The sequence below is a fragment of the Sinocyclocheilus grahami genome, unplaced genomic scaffold (genome assembly GCF_001515645.1).
Source record: "Sinocyclocheilus grahami isolate Dianchi unplaced genomic scaffold, SAMN03320097.WGS_v1.1 scaffold556.1, whole genome shotgun sequence".
Lineage (NCBI taxonomy): Eukaryota > Metazoa > Chordata > Actinopteri > Cypriniformes > Cyprinidae > Sinocyclocheilus > Sinocyclocheilus grahami.
This window is the reverse complement of record NW_015505735.1, coordinates 626,979-640,234: the sequence shown is the minus strand read 5'-3', so window position 1 is coordinate 640,234 and position 13,256 is coordinate 626,979. Positions and strand designations below refer to the sequence as shown.

Genomic DNA, 13,256 nt, shown 5'->3' with positions numbered 1-13,256 from the left:
CCTAAAAATACAGAATCACATGCTCAATGCAGTGCCACCGACACACACTCCCGCATACCAGCATAGCATGTTTCAGCTGTGCCACCATTCCAGATCTACTGATCTAGATCTCAGAAAAATGTCTTATCTCAGACTGGATATGAAGCAAAGAGCACAGATGCTGAGTGGACATGATTCAACTTCAGCCAACTTTGATTGAAACTTTGGTGTATGCCAGGGGTGCCCAACCCTGCTCCTGGCGATCGACTCTCCTGCAAAGTTCAGCTCCAACCCTAATCAAACACACCTGAAGCAACTAATTAGGGTATTCAAGATCACTTAAAAATTAAAGGCAGGTGTCTTTGATTAGAGTTGGAGCTAAACTTTGCAGGACTGTCGATCGCCAGGAGCAGGGTTGGGCACCCCTGGTGTATGCTGTAGGCAGTTAGCCAAAACACAGACAATGTTTGACCTGGTGAGATTAAGCCCTCATGTAACCCTGGTATGTGAACACTTCAGTGTGACTGTGCTTCAAGCACAAAGACACACTAAAACTAAACCCACCGCAACAACAGAAGGTCAACAAATACAGCATGGTATAGCATTTTCTCCATTTAACAAACTGAGATTTTCAGTGAAACTATCTGGTCTATTGGGCAATCACATATGTGGAGAAAAGCAATGATAGCTTCACTTAAGCATCTCAAACGACATATTTCACCCACATAATATAATAAGCTACATTTCAGACACTTCGCATTAAGACATGTCTAAGTATGACAGAAAATACCACAATACATGGCAACATATAAATTTAATTGCATAAAAAGAGAATCCGTAATATGTAAATGATAAGTGGATAAATGTTTTCCTGCCTGTTAATGTCGCAGTCACACTCTGGCAGATCTGAGTCCTGTCCAGGGCTTCCTGCCATGTTATCAGTGCCCATATCCAGCACCATTGGGCATAATCCTCTCAATCAAATGTCCCAGAAGAAAGAAAAACTGCCACACCGTCAAAATTCCCCTTCTCTTTCGTCTGAACAACAAAGTGACCCGGATTTCTCTAGTCCCCTGGTTAGTGTGGGGGTTTCTGAGCATGTGTGTGTGAACTGCTCTCAAGTGCAGGCATGAGCAGCTGGGAGTGACAAATATACTGCTGTGGCTAAAATAAGACGACAGTCATTAGCATGTGCTGATCAGAGGACTGGAATGTCTGTGTCTGTCATTATTCATATAAACAAAAACTGAAAAATATTATTTTTGTTTTATTTTATTTTATTTTGATTAATTAAAATTTAAATTAAGAATATTAAGGAAAAAAAAGAAGAACATTCAACATTTCTTTAGTTTTAAAACTAAAATATAACCTTAAAAACAGTTGTTTTGCAATTATTTTAAAAGTAGTCTATTATTGTTGATGGTTTTTGTTAAATCGGTGTTCATATTCTTATTATTTACAGCATTATTCTAACCTTTGTTGAAACCAATTACCAAACCAAATTTGAAACCAACTGAAGGATTTTGTGTATAGTTCTTTCTTGTTTATTCAACATCTGATATGTCACCTTGTGAATCTTTCCTGATGTTATCCTGTAAAGGTGTAAACCAAATACACAGGCTGGCCCTTCTACCCTTCTCTCCAGTAGGAGGTCCTAATGGCATCAGTCTATTGTTTGAAGGTCATTTGTTACCAGGTATAAAGTTCTGTCTCACAGACAGAACTCAGGTAGAAGCTAGGACTCTTTTCAAGGGTTCAGATATTTTGAAAGCCGACACACTGACATTGCTGCTGAAGATCTGTGCTACACTACTACCTTCAATAAAATCTTCTCCCTACAAGAACTCTGGTCAAGCTTACTTATTTTATGCATTAGAAAAATTTAATACATTGGCGAGCCACCCAAATCTTTGCTCAGACAAATTAATTGTATTCATTTAAACTCATTTACTCGCTTCACCTATTTAAAAGTAAACTAAATAAAAGGGGGAAAAAGAGAGCAATTTTCTTTATCTTTGTGCAAGAGCTAAATTGGAAATCCAAAATTACAACAAAACCTGATGTCTATGTGTACATACTTAAACACATTTTGGGGACAAATTTGTACCCAAAAGTGAGTTAAATGGGCGAAAAAAACGTCATTTTGGGGATATCCTCATTTGTATAAAACAAAGTGAATAAGAAGTTTTTTAATTGAAGAAATACAGTAGGTTTTCTGTTAGGGTTAGTTTATAGTATTTTTAACTAACTGCATATAAAAACAATATTAGTTGGAATGCCCTTCATTTAGAAAGCCAAGTAAATGTGTGTGTGAGAGAAAGTGTGTGTCAGTGTATCTGTGAAATATATGTGAAATATTCTTGCGAACAGTGTGGATACTTTTTCTTGAGCAAAATATCTCCAGTTAGCTCTTTAATTGAATCCAAATACAAGTATGTCAGTATACTACCCTTTTCTATAAACTTTTAGGGAAAAATCAAGACAGTCACACAGAGCTAATGCACACGAGTGTGAGAGGATGGCCCTCTCACACACTGGCCACAGTGAAATCAACACCACACATGTAAGAGGCTTTCAGTTCTGACTCCAGGCAATTCGCTTTTACCAGTCATATCCAGAGACACCATAGTGTCATGTTTAAGATGCTGGTGCAAAATACTTCCTTTCCACCCACAGGCCATTAGCACAAGGAACATTCTCAGTTCATGCCCCTATTTCTAAAGATGACACTCTGCACAGGGTGTCTACAGATATAAACAAGTTAAATTTAAGACTTTTTAAGACCCCCTTATATGAAATTTAAGACCAACATTTTTTTTTTTTTTTTACAAGCAAACTTACCGAATCAGATATTGATCATCAATTTTTTTTTCTTTAAACAAATGTATTTGTTGTTTATTTGCTCTATAACGGGCAAACTAGCTTAAAACTAAAATATCTGTAGCCATTTAAAATTAAAGGCAACCACTGCATTTGAATCATGATCCAAACAAAGATGCTACACACACATAGCACGAACAGTTGTTTTTGATATGAATTAAATTGTATAAATTTCAAAATTTAAAGCAAAAACAGAATGGTCTGATTTTAGATGTGTGAAATTATGCTACATTAGACACCTGCGCAAAACACAAACAGCAGACGGACTGAAAGAAAATGCAAATTCACTCTCTGACAGCAGGTGGAACATCTTATGGAACAGCTGCTGCAATATAGCGTTTCCTTGGTTACCGCTGTAAACAAAGCTGTGCTGTGCATAGATATGTGTGTGTGTGTGTGTATATATACATATATATATATATATATATATTTATACTACGGGCCGTTGAATGCTTGAATCTGATTGGCTGACGAACGTTCTGAGGTGTGCAATTATTTTCAGGGAAATGCACGGCGAACGTAGTTCCAGGCAGCTCTCTTGACCGTATTACAGTTCCATATCACTTTGCATAGTTAACTGTAATAATGGAAATTAGCATACAGTACCTATACAGCACACAGGAATTACTTCAATCACACGTGCTCGTGTCTCTCTCGCTCTCTTTCTAATAACTTCATTAATAACTGCATTAGAATGCTATCAATTATTAGAAAAATAATGCACACCCGAGGTGTAACAGCATCACCACCTCGGGTGTGTATCATTTTTTTAATAATTCAACGGCCCGGAGTCAATTATTGCTTACATAGCAAAATATATATATATATATATATATATATATATATATATACACATATAGGCCAAAATATCTATGGTGCTGCGCATATCAACACGGAGGTAAGTGAACAGACAGTCAGTTCCCTTCAGAGATACATTCATATAACCCCTCACCCCCAATTCAATATTTATATTTTCTTCCTATATTTCGAGCATTGTGAACAGTGATCTTGCTATTGTCCGGTACAGTATTTTCTCCTCTTTGCGTCCGACTTCAGCGTCTCTGGCCTCTGTTAACTGCCATTTACAGACTTAGTAACATTTTAGTAACATTAGTAACATCAGACTTTGCAATACAGTTTGTGTGCAGCTCTGGAATAGAGATCAGCCAAAATAAAAAAGTTGTGTGGGCTGATCGTGGGTTTGAAGCAATAACCATCTGGTTCTGATTTAAGGCTGGTCGACCGGTGCATCTCTCTCTCTCCGATGATGCAGTAATGACCGCGGGGAAAAAATTCTTCGGCCAGTCCAATGATTGTAAACAGTCATTGGGTTCGTCAGACTGGAGAAATTTTTGCGGTAATGTAACCAAAAATATTTAAAACTTTTTAAGGCCTTTTGTTAGGAAAACTTTATTTAAGACATCTGAAGACTTTTTAAGGACACATGGACACCCTGCTTCAAAAGAACTGACTGATATTTCAGGAAATTTAGTTTTGTATTTCTGAATTAAAATATTCTGTTGTAAAAAATTAAATAAAAATTCTATGGGCTTTTGTTCTATAAAAGACACATAAATTACACTTTGATCCGACAATAACTTTTTTAAGCAGCTAGACCACAATATGTACCATGTCATGCGATAATTGAGAGACTCACCTTGCTTCTATAAGGTCAAGCAGATGCTGCCACCGCTCATTGACTTTGCTGAGTTTGTATTGGATTTCTGCAGCTTTGCTTTCATGGCTGGCCTGAGCCAATCTCTCCCCCATCTGTTCCAGCTGATACTTGTTCTCTTTGGCCACTGAGATCTCTTCCTGATAGTCCTGATAACAAAGAGATCGCACGTTTGTTCAGCTGAATATTCATAAGACTTTGGGTAGATTGTGTTTCACATATCCACTGGACACTGGAATAATCTTTTGCAGTTTAAAAAAATCTAGAATCTAAACTGAACAATGAAATATATATTTTATCTGCAGGATACGTTTTAGAGTTCAATGGGATTATTATTGATCAATTTCTTGATTTCACAAGAAACAAATATGTTGTGATTGTGTGTTCATTTCACCTTCCTGAGTTTCTCAATCATCTCCTCAATGCTGATGTCGCCGTTCTGTGAGACCTTGCTCTCCATTTGTGTGAGCCACTCACACAGCTCTTTGTTCTTCTCATTGAACACGGCCCACTCGTTCAGCCTCTCACTCACCTGCTGCCGGCGCAAGGACAGCTACAGGGATGACAGACAATGATCACTTACACAATGGGTTCACGGAGTACAGAGTACGATTAAAGGAGAAGTTGCAAAAAGATTGGTGAGCAAAATGAGAAACGGAAGATGTCAGACAGACATGTAATAATTTAGTGTCATGCACCATCAGTCTTTCCCATGGTCTTTCCTTACTACGAGACATCAGGGATTAAGAGGCACAATATCATTGCAATCCTTTATACTACACTGCCCAGAGCAAACAAGGAGCCATCATGAACTTTGATTCAACAATATCATAAATTCTCTGTAAGTTTTGTCAGCATATACAAAAATCAACCTTTATCTATTGAATTTACTTAATTGTTTTTAGTTAAGTTGCTAAAAACTAAAATCAATGCATCTCTTTACACATTCATTATCTGACTTGATGAAAACTTGCAGTTGTTTATATACTGTAATGTAGACAGCTGTGCATAGAATGTGTTATGGTGCAAAACAAATGCTAAGGGACAGACTGACGTATGTGTACTGTACCTGGTGACAGGTCTCCTCCCACTGTCTCTGGAGTAGTAGAAGTCTCTCCTGTAAGACTGTGAGGTCATCAGCACTGAGGCCACCGGAGAGAGACTCCCTCAGAATACACAGCCCGGCTACATCATCAGTCCAGCCTTCAATACTGCTCTCCAATTCCTATCACACACACAAACACATACTTTCATGAACACATCAGAAATGAAATGATAAAATAATTATAACATTTAATTTAAGATTTAAAAATAAAATGAAGTAAAATTCAGTCCAAACTGTAACTGTTGAAAATCAAATTTTAGGACAATGTTTTTGGATTTAAAATAAATAAACATACAAATCCTTGTAAAATGTAATGTAAAAAGATATATTATTTAATAGAGTTAGAACTGAAAATGAAGTTTTAGGATGTAAAATTAATAATTAAATAAACAAAAAAAATATGTAAACAACAAATTATACTTTTTTTTTTACATTTTAAGAATAAATGAATATATTTTAAAATAAAATAAATCCTCTCCTTAACCCTTCCCCTACCCAACCAACAACAACAACAAATATGTAAGATTTAAAAAAATAAAATAAAATATTAACTAAGACACCTGGTTACATTTATCTAAAACAGAAGAATATTGACTGCACATATTCTTCCCCTCACACACAGTAACAACCAAAGGACCCTAATTGCATTTGTATTGATATTTGTTGATATTGATATCTCTGCTAGCATTATACAGTTACACTGTATAATCCTAATATACAGATGGTATGTGACTCACAGATAAAACTGTTGACAAGACATTAAGCACACAATAAAAGCTGCCAATACTTTGCTGTTAAAAACTGATTTTTTTTTTGCTGCTGCATAAGTACTTCTTATTAAACCTCAGCATCTCTGCTAACATGTACGGTTTAGCATGATTAGCATGCACCTCAACTTCCTTCCCTCAGGCAAAGTCAAAGACATTCTTGCTGACAGTCCAGCTTATAGAGACCAGAGCAGGTTGATTTTACTTTTACACACCTTCTGCTATACTGCACACACCTCTCTGTAACATCACGCATGAAAAATCAACCCTCCTTTGCAGATAAAAAATTAATCAGAGTGTCAGGGCATCACACACACACACACACACACATTCTGCTAGAAGCATGCAAGGGTATTATTAATGCAGTGGTTGATAGCAGCAGACTGCACAAACCAATAATTATCTGAACTATTGAGATATTGTTGCTTTATCACTGCAAATCTGGTCAGGAAATAGCGTTCAATGTTTAGCTCAAATAATAAGAAAGATACTCAGATGTTGCTGAAGCAACACGCTTCTAGAAGGTCATAGGACACAAGATGAGTCAGATTTTGTTTGTGTACCTTGCAGCGAATCTGTTCTGTGTGCAGCTCCTCATGGTGGTCGGGTAAAGGCACAGAGAGCTTTTGCTTAAAGCCCCTCAGTCTCTCGTGTGATGCAGAAATTCCTTTTTCACACTGATTCCAGTCCTGCACACATATCCAGAAAGAAAAAAAAATGTGAAATCATGAGAAAGAGTGAGCATGATATAGAGATAGCATGTTTATGCTACTCTGCAGCACAGTGTAATCTGCACAATATATACAATTACATATCTTAGAAAAATTTTACTTCGCAATTTTTAAGCTCTAATGCAACATGTTTATTACAATATTCGAGGAAAAGTCAGAAAGACTGTTTGGTGATCACCACATTTTTAATCAGGAACATAATAGAGAATGTCATTTGTAATCAATTCTATATTTAAATCTGGTCAGAGCAAAGGGCCTTGGTCCTGAGACACAAGAGAGAAAGATTTTCATGCAGAGATAAAGCAGTGAGGTACCTTCTATCATGTCATCCGAGAAAACAGAGGGATGTGGAAGAGAGAGGAAGAGAGAGACCGAGGCGAAGGAAAGAGGAGCCATTTTCCTTTTGCAATCCAAAATTTTTGTCTGTGTCCCAGTGTGCTGCGTCAAAATGGAGCGGATAACTGCCTGTCCCTGCTGCCCTGAGTTGGCAGCGCAGCACCGCTCGGACACCTTCCCGCGGCCTGCCTCCTACAGAACTGAAGATATTTCTCTCGCCTTCAGCTCCCTTTTCTCCCGTTCTCTCTCTTTCATCCCCCTCACACGCACACACAAAACATATCACACACTCTCTCACTCTCGTTATGTGTGCTCGCCTCTATTTGCTCTGTAAGGTCAGATGCAAAGTCCTTCACTGTCTCTCTTTTCTTTTAGGAAAAGAACTTTGAACATGAGATCCATTTATAGGTTTGCAGAATGTTTGCTTCGTATATTTAATTTTTGTTTTTGGATTATTCAACAATTCAGCTATTTTTCTGTATTTCTGATATTTGTAGTTTGAAATAGCTTTCAAAGTAATGACCAATCCCTGATTTCACTGAAACAAAATAACCAAAACTATTTTGAAGCACCAAAACAATCTGACCCTGAAAGTTTGACTATAGATGCAGCCCGTAAAAATCTATAGATGTACAATAAAAATCCTAAACTATACCACATCGTAAAAACAACCACAAAACACTGCAACAAGTAAATCTCCAACAATGCAACAGCATGTCAAAAAAAGGGCTCCAAAAGTCTGAGACTACATTGAAAAACTTATTTAAACCTGAAAACAAAAGCCTGAATATATATTTTTTTAGGATTTAAAATCAATTAATTTAAAATAAATACATTTTATATATATATATATATATATATATATATATATATATATATATATATATATATATATATATATATATATATATTACAAAATTAGGTACTATTTATATGTTAATCAAATAAAATACAAATTACAAACTTCTGAAATTAATTTTATTTTACACAAGTTGTTGTGATAATATAATTAGAAACAAAAAAATTAACTTCAATTAAATTAGTAAAAATAACTGCAAAATAGAAGCATTTTTTTACCAGTGGTCTCAGACTTTGATGCAAAAACCAACCAACTTACAGGTAAACACATCCATCTAAAAGACACAGGTTGTCTAAAGAAATTAACCAACAATTGCAAATAATCAGCCGAAACTACTCAACAGACATTTGCTACCATCTGGAAATAATGAGCTTCCTCCAAACAGCAAAAGTAATTTAGTGTTTGTTAGGGTTAGGTATCGAAAACCGGTTCCAAATTTCCAAGAACCGGGTATTCGATAAGATGCGTGCATTTCGATTCTGCTTAACGATTCCTGCGTTCGCATTTTAATGTGATTAAAAACATTTAAGTGCAGGAACCGAAAGAACTTGCGCCCTGTTTGCGTGCAGCGCACACGAAGCGCGAGCACAGAGAACAGAGGTTGCGGTACGGGTTCCCGGTTTGTGTCCGTTCTCGAACCGTTCCGTGTATTTCCACTGTAGAAAAGGTTGTTTCGGGCCGAAACTGACTTCTTTCATATTTGTCGACCAATATGCAGAAAACTTTGTCAGTATATCATCATAAACGCAGTCATTTTTGTCTTACGTGAATGTAAACAGATGAGAAAGAAAACACGCATGTACAGTATTTTTAGTAAAGAGACAGCAGCCTAATAAACGCGCTGCCTGTCTTCAATGTTAATCAAAGAACAAAAGAAAATCATTCACTGATCTTGACTGAATATATTTAATAACTTTAATTGATAATATTTTATTTATGAAAAGAAAATTATGCAGTGTTTCTAAACTTTTAATTACAGTTTCTGTACCTGAAATTTTGTTCAGTTGTAATTTTTTTATGACATTGCTAATTGATTTGTTTGTTCCTATCTTATTACTGACTGTTTACTTGTCTTTAACACTTTAATATGTGAAATTTACATGAATCTAGTTGTTTTTGCTGTGGTATTTTTTTTTTTTAAGGTATTTTTTTTTTTTGCTTGTGTTATTCAGCTGCAACAGAATGCTTTGTAAAAAGACAGAATAAATGTTTGACTTTTTATATTGGATTTTTTATCTTATTGGAATCGAAACTAGGAATTGATAAGAATCGGAATCGATAAGCAGACGATTCAAAATTCAAACGATACCCAACCCTAGTGTTTGTACTTTGTCAGTGATACAAACTATTAAATCTAGCAAATAAGCAACCAGTAAGTGCACCCAAAAATGTTTTATTAACATTTACTCTTAACTCACCCTTAACAAAGAAAGCAGTTCTTTCTTCCTCTCGTCGAGACGGATGTTAATTGTCCTCCAGCGCTCCTGCACGTCAGTCAGCTCAGTGTGAAGCGAGGCCTCCGTTCTGGCATCAGCCCACAGGAGGAGTTGCCTCCCGGCCTCCACTGTGAGAATGTAGCTGCCCTGTTGCCTCTGGAGCACACGCTCCTTCAGCTGGGTGGAGAAAAGTGGGGTACTTTAGGCTATTTGCAGGTGGCCATTATTTCTACTTTAATGTAAAAATGGCTATATCTTTACCTGTATGTGGTCTAACATTCCACGAATCTGCTGTAGTGCTACTGTTGCCCCTTGTTGTTGGTCTTCTGGTTCCATTGACACTTCTTGCAGCCAATGACGCAGTTTCTCTATCAGCTCTGTGTACCGCTGCCATTGCCGAACCAAACTGTCAATAATCCCCCGTCTTTGCTGGGCCCGCCTCACCACACCTTGCCACTGGTTACTAAGCAGTGCTAGTTTCATGCCAAAATCATCCCTTTTGGGCAAGAGGACAAAAAAGAGACTGTCACTATAAGTATGAATGAAAGAATAAGAATAAAGAAATAAACAAATGGTACCTGTCTTCTTCCACTTGTCCTTGATTCAGGAGCTGATGTCCATCATTGATGATAGAGTATAGAATTTGTTGTCGGCTAAAGATCTCCGCTTGGAATAGCTATCCACACACACAAAAAAAGTAGATCAGTTCCATAAAGTAGGTCATTAAACTATGACCCTATACATTTTATGCTGCATATTTTTATTATTATATCCATCTTATAAAGGTTTCACCAAAAACTTGCATTGAGTTTTGAAATAAAAACTGAATACTGACACAGAAAAAATGCTGAGGACAAAATTGTCCTAATAAGAATAATAAAAAATGTTTCTGGAGCAGCAAATCAGCATATTAGAATGATTTCTAAAGGATCATGTGACACTGAAGACTGGAGTAATGGCTGCTGAAAACTCAGCTTTGCCATCACAGGAATAAATTTTATGACATTTTAAGACATATTAAAACAGAAAACAGATATTTTAAATTGTAATAATGTTTCAAAATATTATATTTTTACTGTATTTTTGATCAAATAAATGCAGCCTTGGTGAGAATAGCGCCAGGTTCACACATACTTCGTCTGCAGTGCATATTTTTTTCTGCGACCATGTTAACGTATTAGAAAGTTCGGCAGTGCGTTCCAGGAGCGGTGCGTCTGCAGCAGTGCAGCGATCGTTTCTGCACCGAGTCTTTTTTTGCTGTGCTGCACACGCTGAATTAAAGTGACAGCGCATTGATTGTGGTAAAAATTAACATGGATTGACATGGAAATGTAGTAATTAAACTATTAAAGCATATAATTAAAATCTACTGTGTTTCAGTCAACCCATATGGCTTTTTGGCTAGGTTTAATGCACAGAAATGTGCACTTTATGAAGTTCTTTATGAACCACAGGATTGATGCTCAGTCAGCACACGAATACCGAATTGAGTTCTCTTTTGCTTATTATTGTGCTTGGTCGAACAAATACAGACAAAATTACATCAAAATGCGCGTCTTGGTGAATATCCTGTAAACATAGTCGGTTAGGCCTATGTCTTAACATAAAAAGTTGAGAAAGAAAATGCATGTGTATCAGAATATTGGATCTGTGCATTCCATCTTAAAAGTGAAAACAGACTAAAAATAAACCTAATGCTGTTTAAGAAAACAATATCCCACTACTTTTGACTGAATAACTTCTGTAACTTAAATAAGGATGAATCTATATTTAATTTATAAGACTATGAAGAATATTTTACATTTTATTACTTTATTCATTTCTGTACCTGAAAACTTATTTTATACCTAGGCTATCTGAAAAACCTGAAAAGCTCTGCTGACTTCATTTGTGTATTTGTATTTATTTTCTGCTATTGCTTGTAATTTGGAAAAGATTCTTAACACTTAGCCCTGCATGTCAGCATGTATGGAGACAGATCAGCCTCAAAAATAACACATTTGCAAAACAAAATTCATAAATGCACAGCACAATTTACATTTACAAAATCCGATTCATAAATTCAAAACACAATTCATAAATACGCAAGTAAAAGCATAAATATTTCCCCAAATGCTCACACAAATGCATCTTACCTAAATACATTTAAAATGTTTACACAGATATGTATATATCAAGTTCTTGAATTAATTTCCATCACACATTTATGAATGATGTTACATGTATTTATGGATCGTTGAATCTGCATTTGCAGATCGTCACACATGCGTGGACTGCTTTGAATTTGTGTGTGGCATTTTTGAGACCTTCCTGGCAGGTTAAGAGTCATAAATATCTTTTTTTGGAGGATGTTCCGTTCAGCCAATCGCGGTGAGCTTTTAATCCACCAATCAAAACGCTCTTTACTGAACAGACTCGAGAAGCTCAAGCTGCGCTTGTACTGTGCACTGTTCCATGATTGGGTCCTTGATGTAAAGACATTTTAATGGGTACTCTTTTTTTTTTTTAGCACCTGATTACAATTTCTACAAAATCACATTATGATTTATATCATTCGCACAAAATACGGCTACCCGGTTAGCCTGCTGTCTTATACACCAAAGTTGCACATACCCTGTTTATTCAGATCAATCTGTAGTGTTACCAAATAAGTGTTAAATGTCCAGATATTTCATTTAATAACAACAATTCTGTAATGTGTTCTGTTGTTGTTGTTAGTAGTAGTAGTATCAGGTTCGCAGTAAACAGCGATCGCCACCGAAGAGAGATTTCGAACACACACAGCGGAGAGACTCCAGCAAGGAGAATGAAAACCACTCAACCAGTGAGTAAAGTCATTTTTTATCTGATGACATTTTCTTATGATTAAAGATTGTTTTAGTTAATTAAGTGTGCAGTGTAATGTTGTTAGTCCACGCCAGCTTTCTTATATTATAACTGGTGTTTGTAGGAAGACTTTAGTAATCACAGGATGAATGGGCGATAAACAATCAGTAAAACAACGATTTCGATGCTAAACTATTGCATAATTTTAAATACGATTTGTAGTCAGTGGGTTCTAAAGTTACCATTGCGACCAGCTATAATCATAAGAAAATGCCATCAGATAAAAAACGACTTTACTCACTGGTTGAGTGTGGTTTTCATCCTCCATGCTGAAATCTCTCCGCTGTGTGTGTTCGAAATCTCTCTTCGGAAATTTGTGTGTGCGGGATGCGGGAGAATAAAATGATTCACGGGACTCCCGCAAAATAGAAATATCTAAACATAAAATATCTAAAACAAAGAAATTGTTATTCATCTATTGCACAAAAGCAACATGAACTAATATAAAATATAAACGATTAACAGGTGCAAGCGTATGCAGAGTTTCTATTTAGGCTATAACACGTGTTTGCAGCGTTGAGCAATGCAGTGCTGAAATCTGCGTGCTCACGAATCCTCTCATTATAACACGAATTGTAGACATTATGAACGATTAATTATGC

At 36.2% G+C, this 13,256-nt stretch overlaps 1 protein-coding gene across 1 annotated transcript in view; it reads right to left on the bottom strand.

Moving 5' to 3' along the window:
- Positions 1–13,256, bottom strand: part of LOC107556168 (nesprin-1-like) — a 137,051-nt gene that overhangs the window by 13,338 nt on the left and 110,457 nt on the right. The window contains exons 123-129 of the mRNA XM_016239217.1: positions 10,347–10,444; positions 10,030–10,264; positions 9,751–9,945; positions 6,970–7,095; positions 5,604–5,759; positions 4,929–5,087; positions 4,517–4,683 (exon numbers count right to left, since the gene is read on the bottom strand). Coding sequence (XP_016094703.1) covers positions 4,517–4,683; positions 4,929–5,087; positions 5,604–5,759; positions 6,970–7,095; positions 9,751–9,945; positions 10,030–10,264; positions 10,347–10,444 — 1,136 coding nt within the window. The remainder of the gene's footprint in view (positions 1–4,516; positions 4,684–4,928; positions 5,088–5,603; positions 5,760–6,969; positions 7,096–9,750; positions 9,946–10,029; positions 10,265–10,346; positions 10,445–13,256) is intronic.